The 20463-nt window shown below is 42.0% G+C and overlaps 1 protein-coding gene across 2 annotated transcripts in view; it reads left to right on the plus strand.

Annotated features, from left to right (window-relative positions):
• The window catches only part of WWTR1 (WW domain containing transcription regulator 1), a 146934-nt gene that overhangs the window by 80991 nt on the left and 45480 nt on the right, over positions 1 to 20463 (plus strand). For both annotated transcript variants that reach the window (XM_069562805.1, XM_069562814.1), the window contains exon 3: positions 248 to 384. In XM_069562805.1, coding sequence (XP_069418906.1) covers positions 248 to 384 — 137 coding nt within the window. The remainder of the gene's footprint in view (positions 1 to 247; positions 385 to 20463) is intronic.

A 20463-nucleotide genomic window follows, 5' to 3' on the forward strand; every position in this document is an offset into this window, starting at 1 on the left:
GCACATGGAGGCAACTGGTCAACCAAATCAACTTATTGTCAGAGAGTCCCCTGCAAAATCCCCATCATAGCCCAACTTGGATGGAGGGTAAGTGGGCAAGCTTGATGTTGGCTGGAAACAATGTGTCAACCTCCTGTAAGCAAATTCTAAGGGAAGAAAGGCCAGCATCATTTAACTGTTGTGTTGTTACTGGTGATGATGGTAATGATACTAACAATTAAAGAGATAATTGTTTTCCTTCTTTTAGTCACATAGAAAAAATCACCACATGGCAAGACCCTAGGAAGGCGATGAATCAGCCCCTGAATCATATGAACCTCCACCCAGCTGCCACTTCCACACCAGCGCCCCAGAGGTCCATGGCCGTGTCTCAGCCGAATCTTGGTAAGCTTTGACTTGGAGCTGGATAAATAGATGTTCAAGCAAGGGCCTCCGGAGCTCAGAAGCGGCTTTGGTTGCCTCAGTGCCTACTCATGTACCCAGATAGTATCCTTTCCTCCCTTTTGGCTGCATTACCCTTTCACTGCCCTTGCCATCTTTTCTTGGCCTCTTGGCTATGTGGTTCATGACATGGTATCCAGCTTGACACTACAGCTCCAGCATCCTCTCCAATTACCTTTATTGAAGCTCTTGGAAAAATCACTTAGGCCTCCTGTCTTCACCCACACCAAGGCAAGGAGGGTACTTATCCCTTATCCCTGTGAATCTGGTCCCTGAAGACTACCAAAGGGTACAATTCTGGCCTCAAATCTCTTTGCTTCCTTCCTTTTCTTCTCCCTCATAATGTGCGACTGACACCAGGCTAGGTATTTTCTTGCCTTATCTCATTCAGTCCTCACAACCACCCTATAAGAAGTGATAGCATTCCCATTTTATATATTCAGAAACTTTCCCAAAGTCCCAGCTTGTGCACTAGAAGAGCTAGAGTTGAAACTGAGGTTGGTCTGGTTATAGGATGCATTCAACCCTTGCATAATCTGCGAGGGGCTTCTCCCCACACCTACCCTAGGAAAGGATGGTTCACATTTCACTTCATTTTGAATAGGTGTGATTTTAGACTTGAGATTAGTTTCTGCTAATTGCAAAAAGAGTAAAATCCCACCCACTGGAGAGAATCAGGTGTGAATGAATACACTTCGGCAACAGAACCAATCAGCTTTTGTTGCCAGCCATTCTTCCATGCCCCTAAAAGGTTAAGTTTTTAAAAAGATAGTGTCATTTTCAGGTGACATTTCCATTTAAGATCAGATGTCCAGATACTGTTTTATACACAGAACAGAGTTTTAGAGAATGAAAAGAATCCCTGTTGGATTTTCAAGAATGAACAGATAAAAATGGAAGCAGTTTTCGTAGATATACTCCATTTATAACTGTGGCTTAGCCATGGTGAGTATGGACTCAAGGAGGTCTGAGTCAGTATACTCAAGTAAATATGTTGTCCCTTCTTTCAGGAAGTCTGGATCTACCATTTTAAAGCCTGCAGATGTAAAATATATACAAAAGGCAAATGACTTGGAACAGCCTCTGTTGTGTTTCGTATCTAAAGGGCAGATCAAGGAAAATGGTACCAGTGCTTGTATGAGCAGTGGTAAACCAAAGCTTCCCATGAGTCATTTGTCCCCAGTATATTAGAGCTCAAGTAGAAAGCAGATGTGAGTATAGCAAAGAAACCACAAATTAGGTAACATTAGACTGTTTCAGGGTTTCTTTAACCATTTAATTTTTACTGAAAGGTCTAAAAGCTGGATTATTAAAGTATTATTGCCAGCTTTGTAGTCAGTCTTCATTGGAAAAGATCTTTCATGGACCTGGTTAAAAAAATTCAAACACTTTTCAAAGGGGTGTCAAAAAGTAAGTCTCCCTGCGATCACCATGCCTCAGTCCTTTGTGTGTTGCCTGGAGTCAATCAGTGTTTCCAGTCTTATGTACGTTTCTTCACATAAATGCTAGCACATTATATCCACTGTTCCACACCTTGGTTTTTCCACTTTCATACCTGTACACACAAAGCTGTCTTGTTGTTGTTTTTTTTTAATTACCCAATATAAATATTTAACTGGCCTCCATCTGATGGGTATTGAGATTTAGTGTGTTTTTAGTGCACCCAATATTGGAGTGAATATCCTTGTTTATGCTCATTTATGTACTTCGCTTAATTTTTAAAAATTGCGCAAGTAGGAATTGGACTAGATTAGAAGGACTTTGATGCTAAAAACTCAATACTGAAAGCACAGGTGAGGTCCTCCCTCACCCTCCAACACACTAGAAGTTGGTAAAAGTTCATCTAAAGAAATTGTAATTGGAATGTCTGAAACAAGTTTACCTGTAGCTGAATGAAATACTTTTCCCCAGATCTCTAATAAATTGGGGCAGTGACTTTCTCAAGACACACATTCTGGGATTTTTCCAATATTTGAGTGTTTGCCCACTACACAGTGTGTTCTTAGCCTCTTGAGAATCACAGATGTATCCCAAGAATGGAAATATAGTGTGGAATCCAAAGTAAGCTCCAAAGACTGGGGCTATTTAGAGTTACAATATGGTCCTAATAATAAATGATTTACTCAGAATATTTTATTTTAAGCTATAGCTTTGCCTGTAGTTTACACTCTCCATTATCAACCTTTACAAATAGAACAGATTTTTCTACTTTTTCTTTTAACATGTGGTATTTTGTTTTCATTATCTTGAAAATAATAGGTATACATCTGTTTACATATATATTTATATTATTAGTGTGTATATGTATATAAGCATATATATATATATGTATATATATATATATATAGTCATTATTTTGAAGATAACCCGAAAATTTTAGGTCTGTTTTATCAACCACATTTTTTTTTCTTTTTACCTTTTAAGTGGAGAAGATCCTTCTCTTCCTTCTACTTCTTAAATCTCGAATTTTGGTTTTTTCAGTGGCATGCATCTGACAAATAAATGAACTTAAGTCATATGTCCCCTTCACCAATGGGTATTTAGGTACATGTGAAAATGATGTCAAAATACAATGAACAGTACTGTCAGGTGATAGAATGAGCTTTACTAGTCTGATTTATGTATTTCTAGAGCTATGATATGGGCTTCCCTGATGGCTCAGACAGTAAAGAACCTGCCTGCAATGTGGGAGACCCGGGTTCAATAGATCCCTGGGTTGGGAAGATCCCATGGAGAAGGGAATGGCAACCCACTTCAGTATTCTTGCCTGGAGAAGTCCATGGACAGAGAAGCCTGGTGGGCCACAGTCTTTGGGGTCACAAAGAGTCAGACATGACTGAGCAACTATAATCACTGACATAGCAAAATATATTCAGCAATAAATCTCCTTATATTGCAATTCTGTGACATGGTCCTGGGAGTCAGACGGTCAGAATTGGAGTTTTGGCTCTGCCTATTGGTGGCTCTTTTAAGTTGCTTAATTCTGCCTCAGTTTCTCCATATTTAAAATGAGGATTATATTTACAGTGTGAGGAGGTTGTATGAGTTTATAAGTGATGTGTGTAGATCCATGCCTGGCACATAATGAAATATTATCATCATTGTGTTTTCTGGAAATAAAAGCTTTATTTTGTTTTATTTAATTATGTGTTATATTTGAGGACCATTTCATTGTTCAAATTAAAAGCTCTCAAAAAAACAGGAAAGATTTATTTTAGACTGATTAGTGTGCAAAGAGCTTTAAATTAGGAACACTATTTTTTACTTTCAGTGAGGATAGCGCCCCCTGGTGAAAGTATTTCAAGTCTCCTCCCTTCCCCCACTCCCTGCCAGCGCAAGAAACCTTTCTGTCAGTCAGTAAGTCAGTATTACAGTATTCTTGCCTGGAGAATCCCATGGACAGAGGAGCCTGGCAGGCTACAGTCCATGGGGTCGGAAGAGGTGGACTTAGCGACTAAACTACCACCACAAAGCGAAAGTCGCTTAGTCATGTCCGATTCTTTGGAACCCCATGGACTATACCGTCCATGGAATTCTCCAGGCCAGAATACTGGAGTGGGTATCCTTTTCCTTCTCCAGGGGATCTTCCCTGGAAGAATCGAACCAGGGTCTCCTGCATTTCAGGTGGATTCTTTACCAACTGAGCTATAAGGGAAGCTTTTGTCAGTGGATATCTCATTTTTTCAGTGGATATATTCCTGAAATGTGGGTTGTAAGTCAAGTCATATTTTAATTGCAAGAGAAGACAACCATCACTTAAAGGCATCCTGGAATGAGTGACTTTGTGGCCATACTTTTGTTAGGATGCAGATTTGTTGTGTAATTAACCTTGCTTTCTTTTCAAATGCCAAAGTAAAACAAAACAGACTCTCAAGGGGTTATTTCAAATAGCCCTCTCCAGCTTGGGCTAATTTTTAACGGAAATTTTTGTTTTCGTGTTTACCAAATCAGATTGTCTGTTAGGTTTTATCCAATTTGATTCTGTCTGGGCAGATAGATCCCCTTTGAGTCTGAGTCCCTGGAGATACCCAGTGAATGGTAGCAGAAAGGAAGGTCTTGGAGAACTTTAGATAGTGAAGAGCAGACAGAGATTACCACTGAGTGGAAGCTGTATCACTTTGGGGCTGACAGCTTGTTTGAAATTCTCACTTTTACGTGACACAGTGAAGGAGGAAGATTACTGTCCATGTGAAAGTTGATTTTTTTTTTTTCGTGACACACACCAGGTAGGATTTCATGTCTTTTCAGTGAGTTCATTGGTATGATTAATTACTATTAATAGATACTCTGTTTTATTGAAGGAAGGGAAAATGAAGCAAACAAAAAAAAAGGACTCTACACAGGCCATATCATAATACATGAAACAGTGGGCTGGGGAAAACGAAACATGCTAAGGAAATCAGTTGGGTTGTTACAGCGGTGATGGGGGTGAGGCGGAGGGCAGGGACCTTTTGGTATAGTGGTTAGTGGGAAGACTTGCAGTCAGAACTGAGTTTCTCTCTTGGGTTAGACATTTACTACTTTTGCTTATTCGTTAACCTGGGTCTTATTTCCCTTATTTGTAATTTGGTGATAATGATAGTCTTTTCCCCATAAAAGTTTTGATTATTTAGGTATTGCATATTTTGGTACATAGCGTAAAAAATGCCCCCCACCCCCCCACCCCCTGCAAGAACTGTACTGTTATCACTATTATTATGAACTGGCACACTGGTTTGTCCTCGCTTTTCTGGCCCCTGTGTAGCTGGAGGAAGAGCTTGTGGTGTGTGCATTAGAAACGTTGCTCTTTTAGACCCTTTGCTTCCATGTTGAGAAAATAATCTTTAAGCCCAGCCAGTGACGGTGAAAAGATGAAGAGCTCAGGCCCTGGCTCCTTCATGGGCAGAGGGAGTTTCTGAAGAGCAGGTTCACCTTGAGCTCTACCTGAAGAACCTTCTCTCCCTGCAAGTGTATTGGTGTCCATGTTTTCCCATTTCTCAGCACGTGCATGCGTGCATGCTAAGTCACTTTAGTCATGCCCGACTCTTTGCAACCCCATGGACTGGAGCCCGCCAAGCTTCTCTGTGGGGATTCTCCAGGCAAGAATACTAGAGCGGGTTGCCGTGCTCTTCTGCAGGGAATCTTCCTGACCCAGGGATTGAACCCATGTCTCTTATGCCTCCTGCATTAGCTGATGGATTCTTTACCACTAGTGCCACCTAGGAAGCCCTTTCTTAGCACACGAGGACTGAAATCAGGCAGTAACTTAAAATCTTCCCATATTTTCAAATGTTTTGGGGGAGAGAAAGTGACAGGCAGTTTTTGCTTTTCTGTGATAATCCTAGCGATCATCAACCATGAGCTTCTGTCACACATTAACAGACCTTTTTTTTGGAATGAGGCCCCGACCTGGGGTGCCAGTATCCTCCCAGACAGGACAGGAAAAATAAAGACTGTATAACAGCTTCACCAGACTGCCAGCCCTAGCCAGTTCAGAAACTTCTGGTAAAGTGCAGCCAGGGTATATTTTTAATGCTATAGGAATTTTTAAAATATCACACACTCTCACACACTCCCTCTTTGAAGATGTTCCATCCACCAGGCCAGAATCTGTCCTCCAGGTCTGTCTTGATCTGTGTTTCAAATTATAAACACATGTGTGGTTTCCTTGCTCGCTTGCTTTTGCAGGGTATGCTTTTCAAGACAAGATGGAAAATCTTGTCTCTGCTCAGTTTGCAGTGTTGGCTCCCGTGTCCCTCTAGGAAGTGTTCAAAGGCACTTAAAGACGTTTTACCAAAAGCAAATAAAATAGCTAAGGAACACCTCAGTCTAGTGTCGCTGAAAGCATGTGGAGAGGTGTCCTGAAAGTTTACTGGAAGTTAGATTTATATGTGGGCTATCTTATTTTTGTATTTTTCCAGTAGCTCCCCCCTGCCCTGATTAAATTTATGTAGTGAGTTTATGGCAGACACATCTGGCTACTGTGATTTTTCCAGCTCTGTTCTCACTACTTTTTGAACTTTGTGGTTTCTGCAGCATAAATTAGCCCAATGCGCACAGACACATACAAACACAAATCCAAAGACAAACTGAAAAACCTCCACCCTTGTTGGGGAGAGTTGGGGTGATGGGGCGTTGATAAGATTGCTGTGGTGCGAAGTGGGTCTTTATGGAAGACTGGTGGGCACAGGGAAAGGGGAAGGGGTTCTGTTTTTTTTTGTTTTTGTTTTTTTCCTTTCTTGGTTTTAAAAAAGAGAGAACAGGGACTTCCTTGGCGTTCCAGTGGTTAAGACTTTGCCTTCCAGTGTAGTGGGTGCGGTGTTCAATCCCTGGTTAACCAAAACACAAAACAGAAGCAATATTGAAACAAATTCAATAAAGACTGAGAAAAGGCCCAGTTTTTTTAAAAAAAAAACAACAACTTAACTATTTTCTAAACTGCAGAAAATCAACACTATTTTCTTAGATTTGAAGTTGTCAGGATTTACTCTATTGAATCAGTATTATCATCAGTTCAGTTCAGTTGCTCAGTCATGTCTGACTCTTTGTGACCCCACGAATCGCAGCATGCCAGGCCTCCCTGTCCATCACCAACTCCCGGAGTTCACTCAGACTCAAGTCCATCGAGTCAGTGATGCCATCCAGCCATCTCATCCTCGGTCGTCCCCTTCTCCTCCTGCCCCCAATCCCTCCCAGCATCAGAGTCTTTTCCAATGAGTCAACTCTTCGCATCAGGTGGCCAAAGTCCTGGAGTTTCAGCTTTAGCACCATTCCTTCCGAAGAAATCCCAGGGCTGATCTCCTTCAGAATGGACTGGTTGGATCTCCTTTTAGTCCAAGGGACTCTCAAGAGTCTTCTCCAACACCACAGTTCAAAAGCATCAATTCTTCGGCGCTCAGCCTTCTTCACAGTCCAACTCTCACATCCATACATGACCACAGGAAAAACCATAGCCTTGACTAGATGGACCTTAGTCAGCAAAGTAATGTCTCTGCTTTTGAATATACTATCTAGGTTGGTCATAACTTTTCTTCTAAGGAGTAAGCATCTTTTAATTTCATGGCTGCACTCACCATCTGCAGTGATTTGGGAGCCTAAAAAAATAAAGTCTGACACTGTTTCCACTGTTTCCCCATCTATTTCCCGTGAAGTGATGGGACCAGATGCCAACATTAGCACAGACTGCACTTTTGGAGTTTCCTAAAAGAGATTCACTACAATTCCTTCCTTCTAAGGCTTTTAAAGATTATGTGAAATGGGGCCTGAAAACCAATAATAAAGTCAACTGATCAATTCTTCTTATGCAATAAAGCTGGGCATAATATTATATAAGGGCTTTCCAGGTGGTGCTAGTGGTAAAAAACCTGCCTGCCAATGTAGGAGATGTAAAACACTTGGGTTTGATCCCTGGGCCTGGAAGATTCCTTGGAGGAGGGCATGGCAACCCACTCCAGCATTATTGCCTGGAGAATCCCATGGACAGAGGAGCGTGGCGGGCTACAGTCCACAGGGTCGCAAAGAGTCAGATGTGACTGAAGAGACTTAGCATGCATGCACACAATAGTGTATAAAGAAATGAACCTTGTGTTTTCTTAAATCTCTCATCTATATCAGTATTCATTCATATGCTTGCATTGAGATGACATGATGAGGACTTGTATTAATAAATTTTATCACTCCAAATTTAGAAATTTAGGTAAGATAAAGTAAGACTCTTTGATAAGAAGTCTCAAGAGCCATTGAAAATGTTTGATGCCACAGCTTTGCTAAGAAATATTCTCCAAGATAAAATTCTGGAATAGTTGCTAGGTGAACTGTTTGGAAGACTATACAAAAATATATTGTTTATCAGATACCACTGACATTAAATGCTTGCAATATGAAAATAAATATATTTGTAACCACTGACACAATTGTCATAGGACTCCATAGCACATGGAAAATTGTTTTATTATATCAGTCTAATTTGATAAACTAGGCAAAATTTTTTATACTATGACTATAATTTTGTTTTTTAAAAGACTGTTGAGATTTTCTTTTCCCATGAGACGCTGCTCTCAATCTGTGTATTTCTAGCCCAAGGCCAACTGTATTACACATCACAGGTGCACCATTTTGTAGAATAAGTGTATTGGGTAAATCAATTATGTGTTTTTAGATGTTGATAGAGATTATAATAAGGCTTTTGAATCGGGGATGGTCTCCTTAATTTTCTTTTAAATATAGTAATATTCTTTTTTTAATAGCCCCCCAAAATGGAGAACCATTTGGTTGGTGAAAGTGTTAGTCACTCAGTTGTGTCCAACTCTTTGCGACCCCAGGGACAGTAGACTACCAGGCTCCTCTGTTCATAGAATTCGCCAGGCAAGAATACTGGAGTGGGTTGCCATTTCCCACTCCAGGGGATCTTCCAGACCCAGGGGATCTTCCCGACCCAGGGATCAAACCCATGTCTCCTGTATTGCAGGCAGATTCTTTACCGTGCGTCATCATAGAAGCCTTGAGTTTTTTATTGTGAGAGGAGGATGGGGTGTAAGGAAGAAAACTCTAGGCTCCGTGTGCAGTTTAGACAAAACCATGAATTGTTAAGCTTCTCTGCAGCTGAGTCTTTTTGTGGCAAACAAGTCATTCCTAGTCTCTTAAGATTGGTGTTTAAGTGGGGCCTAGCTGGGTAGGATTCCTTGGGGCATTTGTTAAACACACATCTTCAGAGTCCAGTTGTAGTGTGGATTGCTCCCCAAAGAACAATCACGGGCAGCTGCTGGGAGGAAGACTGCCTGGACCCCACCCCTGGGAAATCCTGCCTTGGACCGTGTAGGGTGGGGTCTGGGAATGGGCGCTGTTTTCAAGTGCTCAGATGCCTCTGGTCATCAGCCAAGTGTAGAGACAGCCACAGAAGTGTGTGCCTTAGCACAGAGATGGGAGACTAACAGGTGGCAAAAGCCCACTCAGAAATCCAGCCTTTGACTTGAGTTACCTGAAAACTCTCTAAGTTTTAGCTGTACAACTTAGTGATTCACAGTTTTTAAAGACTATACTCAATTTATAGTTATTACAAACTGCTGGTTTCATTCCCTGTGCGGTGCAATATATCTTTGTTGCTTGTTTATTGTACACAGAGTAGTTTGTCCCTCTTAACCTCCTCCCCCTGACCTGCCCCTCCCTGCTTCCCTCTCCCCACTGGTAACCACTAGTTTGTTCTCTATGTCTGTGAGTGTTTTTGTTTTGTTATGTGCATTCATTAGTTTTACTTTGTAGATTCCACTCATAAATGATAACAGACAGATATCTTTCTCTGACTTATTCCACCAACTTCTAAGCGGGATTTTTGCCTGAAATAGACATTTATGGGGACACCGGCACTTGTCGCCTTGGCACTTGGTGTCAGTGCACACGTGAGCTTTGGTATGTGAATACCGAAGCCACTTTCCAGAAATTTCAAAAACCAGAGGAGATGTTGCTGTTTAGCATCCTGATTATTGAAGTGTGTTGTCTAAATTCACAAGATCAGTGTGTAAGCCCACCTTGAACTTCACTAGCTGAGAACTGACCAAAGAGGCCTCTACAGGCTTGAAAGTGAAAGCGTTAGTGGCTCAGTCATGTCTGACTCTTTGCAGTCTCTTTGTGACCCCATGTGATCCTCTGTAGCCCACCAGGCCCCTCTATCCATGGAATTCTCCAGGCAAAAATATTGGAGTGGGGTGTCCTTTCCTTTTCCAGGGGATCTTCCTGACCCAAGGATTGAATCCAGGTTTCTTGCATTACAAGCAGATTATTTACCATCTGAACCACCAGGGAAGCCCCCTCTACAGGCTTAAGCCCCTGAAAAATTCCAGAAGGGGTGCCCCACACCCCAAAGATGAACAGATCCTCTTAGGAAGGGGGTCAAGGCCAGGTCAAGCTTTTCCTTTGTCCCTTTTTTTGTAGGCACGACGTTCATTTACTTATTTATTTTTAATGGGTTCTAAACTCTTCACCAGGCTGCAGGCCTCGGTTGAGAATTTTAAAAATAATCTGGACAGTTGTAGTACTATCTGCTGGCTGACTTTCAGTAGTTTGCCCCCAGGAGCTTCCTTGCTGTGAAGAATGTCATCCAGTTAAAGTTTTAGGCAGAGGGATGCTGGGATGGTAGTCATTTGGCCATTTGTTCCAAATTGATGTGTCGAGTGACATCTGGACACTTTTTCTTTGATCTCCTCTTTGGGGCTCCTGGTGATGTTGACCCCCGCCTGTGTGTGATCATCACCTCCCCCACCCTGTATCAACTGCAAGATTGATTTCTTCTTCCTTTCTGGAAGTCTAAATTTATTCCCAGGGTGTTTTGCAGTTGCTGGTGGTCAGGAACAGCTGTTGTGCCACGCTTGACTTGGAATAATTCTCTCTGATGAAGTCAGCAAAATATTGATAATACCATAAGAGAATCCAGGAAAACAAAAGTCTTCATGGTCTTTTCTCATTAAGTGCGCTGAAGAGAGGAAGATCTCCCTGGAAAAAGGAAAGCAGGGAAAAATAAGGTCTTAAAACATATTTGAGGCAGCAAGATTCAGGAATCTTATTTTCTCCCATATTATATAATTACTACTTGGTCATCATAGACAGTACTGATCAGCAAAAAATGAGAAAATAAAAATACTGTAATATGATCATTCAAAATCACACTAAATTCTCATATTTCTCTCTTTCATGTATAAATGTAAACAAAAGAGGTTGGAGAATCCTCTACATTCGTTTTTGTAGCAGCTTTTTTCACTTAATGTATCATGAGCATCTGTTTCAATGCATATTTTTTGATTAGCTGTTTTTATTGGAAAAGTAACACAAACCTGGCAAAACATTCATGCAGTTCTAAAGAGTTCCAGAGAAGTAAGATTCTGTCACACCAAGACCCTCAGCCTTTCTCTCCTCCCCAGGGAAACCTCTACTACCGGTTGCCTCAGTATGCTGGGGGGTTGGTTCCAGGACCCCTGCAGATGCTAAAATCTGAGGATGCTTAAATCCCTTGTATAAAATGGTGCAGTGCAGTCCACCCTCCATATCCACGGCTCTGCATCTGCAGGTTCCATTTCTTTTTTAAAAATAATTTTATTTATTTATTTTTGGCTGTGCTGGTTCTTTGTTGCTACGTGGGTTTTTCTCTCATTGGGGCAAGCGGGGCTCCAGGTGTCCAGGCTTCAGTAGTTGTGGCGCATGGGCTTAGTTGCTCCGAGGCATGTGGGATCTTCCCTGATTAGGGATTGAAGTTGTGTCCCCTGCATTATTAGCAGGAGGACTCCTTACCCCTGAGCCACCAGGGAAGCCCTGCAGGTTCCATTTCTATCCCAAATTGGTTGCATCCTTAGATGCAGAAACCACAGGCACAGAGGGCTGTTTGTATTTCAGAAATACTCTATATATGTATGTGTCCTTAGATGGATGTGCCTCTTTTAAAACTTAACATATATTAGAGAGCTTTCTAAATTGGCACTTACAGAGGTATTTATTCTTTTTTATCAGTAAATAGTATTCTACTCTACAGACGAACCATAGTTACTCAACCAGTCCTCTATGCTGGATATTTAGGTTCTTTGCTAATTGTTTGCTATTATTAGACAAAGAAGGAAATGGCAACCGATTGCAGTGTTCTTGCCTGGAGAATCCCAGGGACGGTGGAGCCTGGTGGGCTGCCGTCTATGGGGTCGCACAGAGTTGGACACGACTGAAGCAACTGAGCAGCATTAGACAAAGCCACAGTGTGCATCCCTGTATGCAAATCCTTGTGCCATATGCTGTTTATGTGGAGGATGGTTTTGCAGAGGTGAAATTCCTGGGGCCAGAGTTACGTGCATTTCAAGTTTTAATAGCTGTTCTACTTTCCTCTAAAATGGTGACATGAATTTATACTCCTACCATTAATGGGGCTTCCCAGGTGGCGCTAGTGGTAAAGAACCCCCGACCCCTGGCAATGCAGGAGACATAAGAGACGGGTTCGATCCCTGAGTCAGGAGAATCTCCTGGAGGAGGGCTCAGCAGCCCACTCCAGTATTCTTGCCTGGGCAATCCCTGTGGACAGGGGAGCCTGGCGGGCTAGGGTCCATAGGGTTGAAAAGAATCAGACATGACTGAAGTGACTTGACATGCATGCAACGGTGTATTAAAGTGTTGCTTTCTTCCTGCTCTGGCCAATAATGTTTATTATCAAACTTTTTAGTCTTTGTAATTCTGATTGGTATGGATTAGATTCTCATCGTTTAATGAGAGTCTCCATGGGGTCACAAAGAGTCGGACATGACTTAGCAACTAAACCACATTTAATTCATATATGTATCTGCTGCTGCTAAGTCGCTTCAGTCGTGTCCGACTCTGTGTGACCCCATAGACGGCAGCCCACCAGGCTCCCCCGTCCCTGGGATTCTCCAGGCAAGAATGCTGGAGTGGGTTGCCATTTCCTTCTCCAATGCCTGAAAGTGAAAAGTGAAAGTAAAGTCACTCAGTCGTGTCCGACTTCGAGACCCCATGGACTGCAGCCTACCAGGCTCCTCCATCCATGAGATCTTCCAGGCAGGAGTACTGGAGTGGGTTGCCATTGCCTTCTCCATCATATATGTATAAATATGTATATGAATGGACTTGGGGCATATTTCTTTCTTTACACCATTATAACCATTGTGTTAATGGCTGTATAGCTGCCATTGTGTAATTCTATAATAACTTATTTTACCAGTTCTTTTACTGGAGATGTAAATGTTGATTCTATTTTTATTATTTATATAGATTATATTATATACAGTAAATATTCTTGTACTTAAATTTTTGTGCCTTCTTTTAATTTCCTCATTTTTTTCAAGTTTCTTTGGAATGTTAATTTGTTAGGAAAGTATAAGAATTCTTTTTAAAAAATACAATTTAAATGTGGTTTGCTTTTATCGAACTAAACAAGTAATTGTTTACCTAAATAGACAGTATACTGCAGGCCTGCTCTGTTTGTTGTGAAGAATTGGTTTGGGGTGCTACTTTCTTTCATGAAATAATGATTTAAAGTTGCCACAATAAAATGTACTTTTAGCCAGGCACCTTGCTTTCCCACTTGCTCTGGTTTTCAACTTGCATATCCATATGTTTTTGACTAAGTCATAAATGGAAGTTTCATTTGAAGTTTGCTTCCCAGTACATGTCATGTGTCTCATTCCATATTATTTTCATCCTTTTCTTTTCCAGTTATATTTCTTAGACACCAGTGAAGAGTGAGTTGCGAGTTTTCAGTTTTGCCAGGAGTTAAATATTTGCAGAGATGGAAAAAATAAAGTAAAAAAAAAAATTTAGTATGGATGACTTAGTCCTGGCTCACAGGGCTTTCATATAGTTGCTTCAAACTTACACTTTAAATGAAAGGAAAATATTCTACTTCCACTCTTATCAATTGCCATAATGCCTGAATTAATTAGAATGGAATTATTATTTCTTCCCAAGTGAAACTGGCTTGTTCCATCCTAGCAAAATGAATGCTCAGGCAGCTGCTAATGGCAGTTTCTTCTGCAGTCTCAACTCTGCCCTTCTTAGCTTGTCTAATTTTTTCCTTCTATCAAGAAGGCCAACCTGGAACAGTTTCTTCTGCTCTGACCCTGGGAAGTGAGGGCCTTTCACCCCAGGGCCTCAGGCTTTCTAGTCAGCTTACTCTGGGAGCCCAAGTTGTCCCCAAGAAAACTTGTAATTCTTTAGTTCAATGTCTTGTTGCCAGGCACAATTGTATAGAGTTTTTTCTTCTGCAAGACCAGACCTGTAGCACACCTCTTTGTCCTGTCTTTCCAGGCTCTGTATTTTTTTTTTAATGAGATATTTTTCTTTTTTACAAAAATTGAGGTATAATTTACATAAAGATTATATTAGTTTCTTGTGTACAGCAAGAAATAATCTTGTGATTCGATATGCAGATATGTTATGCAATGATCAGGACAATAAACCTAATTAACGTCTGTCACTGCACATAGTTGGTTTTTTTTTTCCTTGAGATGTGTCAACTGAAAAAAATAAAGTGCAGCCTAAAAGCTGAGAATTATGTTTTGTTTAGGGGCCTTCCTGAGGACTGTTGCCCAGGAAACAGCCTCTCAGACAGCACTGAGGGACTGTTCAGAAAAGGTAAAGGGAGAAGTCAGTATATATAGGAGTTTTTACTGGAAAAAAAAAAAAGTCAAACATCAAAAGATTACTGCTAATCACACACACACAAAATCTCAAGTTAATGACTTTAGTGCTTTTCTATGTATGGGAAGATGCAAGAATCTACACTCATTGAAATTATTTCTTTGATTTACAACTTAATTATCTAGGGTCAATATCCTGTTTTTCTCTATCCGCAGTGTTCATGAGGGCTCATTGTTGGGGTCAGCTGCAGTGGTGGATGGCTTGATGGCGAGCAACACTCTCTGTTTACTGAAATGACAGGCAGTGTATTTTTGTCCACAAATAACAGTTGGGATCCGGGGTGGAGGTTACGAGGCTGGGAGGAACAGTGAGTGTAAAGTATCAGGGTCTTGTAGCACCTGTTTTTATTAGGGTTCTCCCCCTCCAAACCCCGGTCAGTTCTCAAAGCCATTGGGCAGTAGCCATTTCCTCCAGGAGAAATAACATCACAGCACAATGGCCTGTATACAGTACAGTTTGTCTGGACTATGCCAGACTGAGATTTTTCCATCTCCAGGGAGTTTAGGGTGTGTTTAGGGAAAGTTTTTTTCTTTGTTGTTGTAATGTGTCACCTTTTATTTTGAAATAATCTAAAACTTACAGAGGAGTTTCAATATAGTACCAGGAACTCACACATACCTTTTGCCAGATTTGCCTTTGTTACGTGTTCATTTAAAAAAAAAAAATTATTTATGTATCTATTTTTGGCTCTAGTTACAGCAGTGGCACCCCACTCCAGTACTCTTGCCTGGAAAATCCCATGGACGGAGGAGCTTGGTGGGCTGCAGTCCATGGGGTCACTAAGAGTCAAATGACTGAGCGACTTCACTTTCACTTTTCACTTTCATGCATTGGAGAAGGAAATGGCAACCCACTCCAGGGTTCTTGCCTGGAGAATCCCAAGGCTGGGGGAGCCTGGTGGGCTGCCGTTTATGGGGTCGCACAGAGTCGGAAACGACTGAAGCAACTTAGCAGCAGCAGCAGCAGCAGCAGCAGCACAGCAAAATCGAGGGCTACTCTTCCTTGCAGTCCACAGGCTTTTCATTGTAGTGGCTTCTCTTGTTGTGGAGCATGGCCCTAGGGTGCACAGGCTTTAGTAATTGCAGCACACAGAGTTAGTTGCCCCGAGGCATGTGGAATCTTCCCAGATCAGAGACTGAGCCTCTGTCCCCTGCACTGGCAAGTCAGATTGTTAACCACTGGACCACCAGGGAATCCTGTTAATTGTTTATAATTGCCTCATTTGCTTCTCTCTCTTTCCCTGTATGAAGATGTATTACATATACATTTTTTCTTAACTTCTCAGGACTAAGTTGGAGACTTCATGTCCTTTCCCCCATACTCTACACTGCGTTTTCTGAAAGGACTTGTTTGTTTCACATATACTGCATTTTTTACAAATTGAAGGTTTGTGGCAACCTTGCGTCATACAGAACTATCAGTGTCGTTTTCCCAAGAGTATTTGTTTACTGTGTCTCTGTGTCACATTTTAGTAATTCTTGCAATATTTCAAACTTTTTCATTATTATTGTGCTTGTTGTTGTGATCTGTGATCAGTATACTTTGATCACTAATGCAAAAAGATTGACTCATTAAAGGCTCAAATGATGGTTAGCATTTTTAAACAAGAAAGAACCTTTTAATTAAGATATGTACATTTTTTTAGAAATAATGCCATTGTATATATATATGTGTGTGTGTGTGTGTGTACAATAAATTTAATACACTACAGTATAGTATAAGCATAGCTTTTTGTACACCGGGAAACCAAAAAATTTGTATGACTTGCCTTTTTGTGGAACTTCCCTGGTGGCTCAGATGGTAAAGAATTTGCCTGCAATGTGGGAGACCTGGGTTCCATCCCTGGGTTGGAAAGATACCCTGAAGAAGAGAATGACTACCCATTCCAGCATTCTGGCCTGTAGAATTCCATGGACAGAGGAGCCTGGCGGGCTACAGGCCATGGAGTCACAAAGAGTTGGACACACCTGAACAACTTTCACTTTTTGAAGTTTCATTTGGCACAGTAATTTCCTTTTTGGCCATTTGGTTTCTGGTCCAGGGTCTATTGAAGGTCATTCATTGTATTTAATCGTCTTCTCTCCTTAATTTGTTTTTACCTGGAATTTTTTTACCTATAGCTTTTGTGTTTCTGGACCTTGACATGGTGTTTCCTCCTGGTTTAGATTTAGGTTGTACCTTTTTGGCAGGAGTAGCACAAAGGTGATGGTTGTGTTCTTCTGCATCCTGTCAGGAGGCACATGTCAGTTTGTCCCAGAATGGGTGATTTTGGGAGGAGGGCAGAGTTTGCTCGGCTCAGCGGGCTTCGCTCACAAGTGTGTTCCATAAAGACAGTGCTGCTGCTGCTAAGTCGCTTCAGTCGTGTCCGACTCTGTGTGACCCCATAGACGGCAGCCCACCAGGCTCCCCTGTCCCTGGGATTCTCCAGGCAAGAACACTGGAGTGGGGTGCCATTTCCTTCTCGAATGCATGAAAGTGAAAAGTGAAAGTGAAGTCGCTCAGTCGTTTGACTCTTAGTGACCCCATGGACTGCAGCCCACCAGGCTCCTCCGTCCATGGGATTTCCCAGGCAAGAGTACTGGAGTGGGGTGCCATTGCCTTCTCCGACATGAGGAAAACTTTTTGATCCCCCAGGTCTCTGTAAGGTGTGTCCTCAGGTCATGTAAATACTTTTCCTTCCTCAGGATGATGAGAAAATGCCATATCTAACATGCTTGCTTAAAGCTTCTTAGAACACTACTTAATTCATAAGTAATACTATCAATATATCAGTGTAGCTGTGTATACAGAGATTGTGCATGTGTGCTAAGTTGCTTCAGTCATGTCTGACTCTTTGCAACCCTATGGACTGTATGTAGCCCATCAGGCTCCTCTGTCCATGGGTTTCTCCAGGCAAGAATAGTGGAATGAAAAAAAAAAAAAAGAATATTGGAATGGGTTGCTGTGCCCTTCTCCAGGGATCTTCCCAACCTAGGGATTGAACCCACATCTCTTACGTCTCCTGCACTGGCAGGAGGGTTCTTTACCACTAGCGACCGCTGGGAAGCCCATATACAGAGATAGGGTTTTAAAAATGAAACTGTGATGCTTCTGTCCATTGATTCTAATCTTGCCTTTTCCAAAACACTTACTTCAAAAGGATAGACAGGGAATTCCTACTGTGCAGTGGTTAGGACTCTACACTTCCACTGTAGGGACACAGGTTTGATCCTTGGTCAGGGGACTAAGAACCCACAAGGCCTACAGCCTGGCCAGAAAAAAAGGGATACTGGTAATAAACTTAAGTTGGGGTAAAAGACTGAGAAAATAATAAAGCCAGGGAAGAAAGTGCATACTGCAGGCCTTGTGTGGTTTCTAGAGGTGCCTGAAGACTTAACTCCGAGACTTGGGGACTTGTGCAAAGAGGGCCACATGTTCAGTTACCGGACTCAGAATATCAGGAGGGAAAGACTTGCCTGGTGTAGAGGAGAAACAGTTTTTTGAAGTGTAGAGGCTGAAGAAGGAATTCCCCATAAATGATCTAGACTGATCTAGAAGACAGCGCTCAAAAAGTCTTCCCACGGTGAACACCAGGAGCTTTAGAGAGATGTTTTCTCTGCCCTCCCTAGACCCTGGGTAGTGGCATCATCTGAGAACACCAGCCGGGAATGGCTGCAGACCACAAGGCTACCCACGGTACCCAGCTGGACTCAGGGATACTACTGAGAAAATTCAGAGTTGAGGCGTTCTTCTTTTGGGTGTTTTGTTTCATTTTTCTATTTTGTTAAAAAATCTTATTATTTTGGGCTGCGTTGGGTCTTTGTTGCTGTGCGTGGGCTTTCTCTAGTTGCAGCAAGCAGGAATTATTACGTAGTTGCGGTGCATTGTTCTGGCTTCTCTGGTTGTGGAGCACAGGCTCTAGGGCCTGTGAGCTCACTAGTTGGCTGAACATGGACTTATTTGCCCCGAGGCACGTGGAATCTTCCTGGACCAGGGATCAAACCTGTGTCCTCCATTGGCAGGCAGATTCCGAACCACTGGACTACCAGGGCAGTCCCTCATTTTCTTTTTTAAGAATAGAACCCCCTTGGCACACCTTCCCAAATGAAATTTAGAGGTGTAGGGTTTTTTTTTTTTTTTGCTTGGAATTGGAATCTCCTTCTGAACATGTTTAAAAAGCACAGATGCTTTGATTTCTGCCTCTCCTCATCACCTCAGAGCTTACTCCTTTCTTGCCCCATAGTGACTCTGAGTCACCTCACCGGGCTGGGAGAACAGCCCAGAGACACAGATCCTGAGCAGTATACTCCCAGAACTTCTCCATCTCTGGATTTCTTCAGAATTTTAAATTTTACCGTAGTGTATGAAATACTCTGGCAGTTTCTCATGGAGTTTGAGCAGTAAACCTGGCGGAGATTTCTATCACTTTGGAAGAGAGACTAACTGCAGCATGGCTCAGTGGTAAAGAATCTGCCTGCAATGCAGGAGATGTGGGCTCAGTCCCTGGGCGGGGATGATCCCTGGAAAAGGGAATGGCAGTCCACTCCAGTATTCTTGCCTGAGAAATCCCATGGACTGCAGGCTCCAGCCCATGGGGTAGCAGAAGGGTTGGACACAACTTAGTGACTACAGCAGTGCTCACCACAGTCATGATGCCCCTCGGGCCCCGGTCCCTGCCCCTGACCCTGTGCCCTTCAGCCATGTTGGCCACCCTGTTTTGCTCATGTACTCCATTCCCACAGGTCAGGCACCCTCCCACCTCAGGACCTTTGATCTCCATCAGCCTAGAATGTTTCCCACCCTGATTTCTGCACTTCAACCACATTAAAATAAAAATATTTAAAAATTGTTAAAAATTTTTTTTTTTTTTTTAATTTGGCTGCTCTGGGTCTTAACTGCAGCGGATGGGATCTTTGCTTGGGGCATGTGAACTCTTAATTGAGGCTTGTGGGATCTAGTTCCCCGACCAGGGATCAAACTGCATTGATTCCTGTATTGGGAGCCTCCTGCACCAGTCTCCTGCATTGGGAGCGGGAAGTCTTAGCCACTGGACCACCTGCGAAGTCCCCCGTCCAATGTTTTTACAAATTACCTCCTCAGACACAGAAGGAATGCTTCTCTCCACTAGTTCTGCATTTGTTTATTCAAAGCCCTTATGGCTAGAGTTATCCTATGTATTTGTCTCCCCACTAGACTATAATCTCCTGAAGGGCAAGACCTTTCGGTCTTGTTCTCCAGTGTCTCTAGCACCTAGAAACAGGGCCTTGCACTTGCTTGGGGCTCAGCAGGTATTTGGTGAGTGAATATTTAAGTGAACTGTAGACCACTAGAAAGAAAAAAAAAATCATCCATAGGCCTACCATTCGAGGACCACTATTAGAATTTTGATACATTTTCATTGCGAAGGTAATTAACTTTTGGGGGTCACTATAGGTCCTAGATCTATGGGTACAGTCTTTAAAATGCATATAGGCACAAAGTCTCCAAATTTGATACATAATTTTACCAGATTTCTTAATCCTGCTACCCGGGTTGAATTCTTGTTTCTTTTTTCTTGCGTACTCATGACGTGATGCAAAATACCCCTGATTACTGTGTTGTTTCTGTTAATTTGATTGCTAAAGAATGACTGTTTAATTTGCATTTCTACACTTTCTTGTGAAGCTGATAATTTTTCCACATTTGATTAGTAAATACATGTTCTCGTCTATACATTGTTCAAATCCTTTGACTTATCTCTTGGAGTGTCTGTTGTATGAGCTCTTTCAATAATAAAGATGTTTACTAGAATGGCACATAGTAAAAAGAAAACAGATTAAGGGCGATTGGCCCACGCTGGCAAGTTCTTCCTACTTCTAGTGGAACACAGCTGTGGATTCATTTTCT

Source organism: Ovis canadensis, chromosome 1 (genome assembly GCF_042477335.2).
Source record: "Ovis canadensis isolate MfBH-ARS-UI-01 breed Bighorn chromosome 1, ARS-UI_OviCan_v2, whole genome shotgun sequence".
NCBI classification, from domain to species: Eukaryota; Metazoa; Chordata; class Mammalia; order Artiodactyla; family Bovidae; genus Ovis; species Ovis canadensis.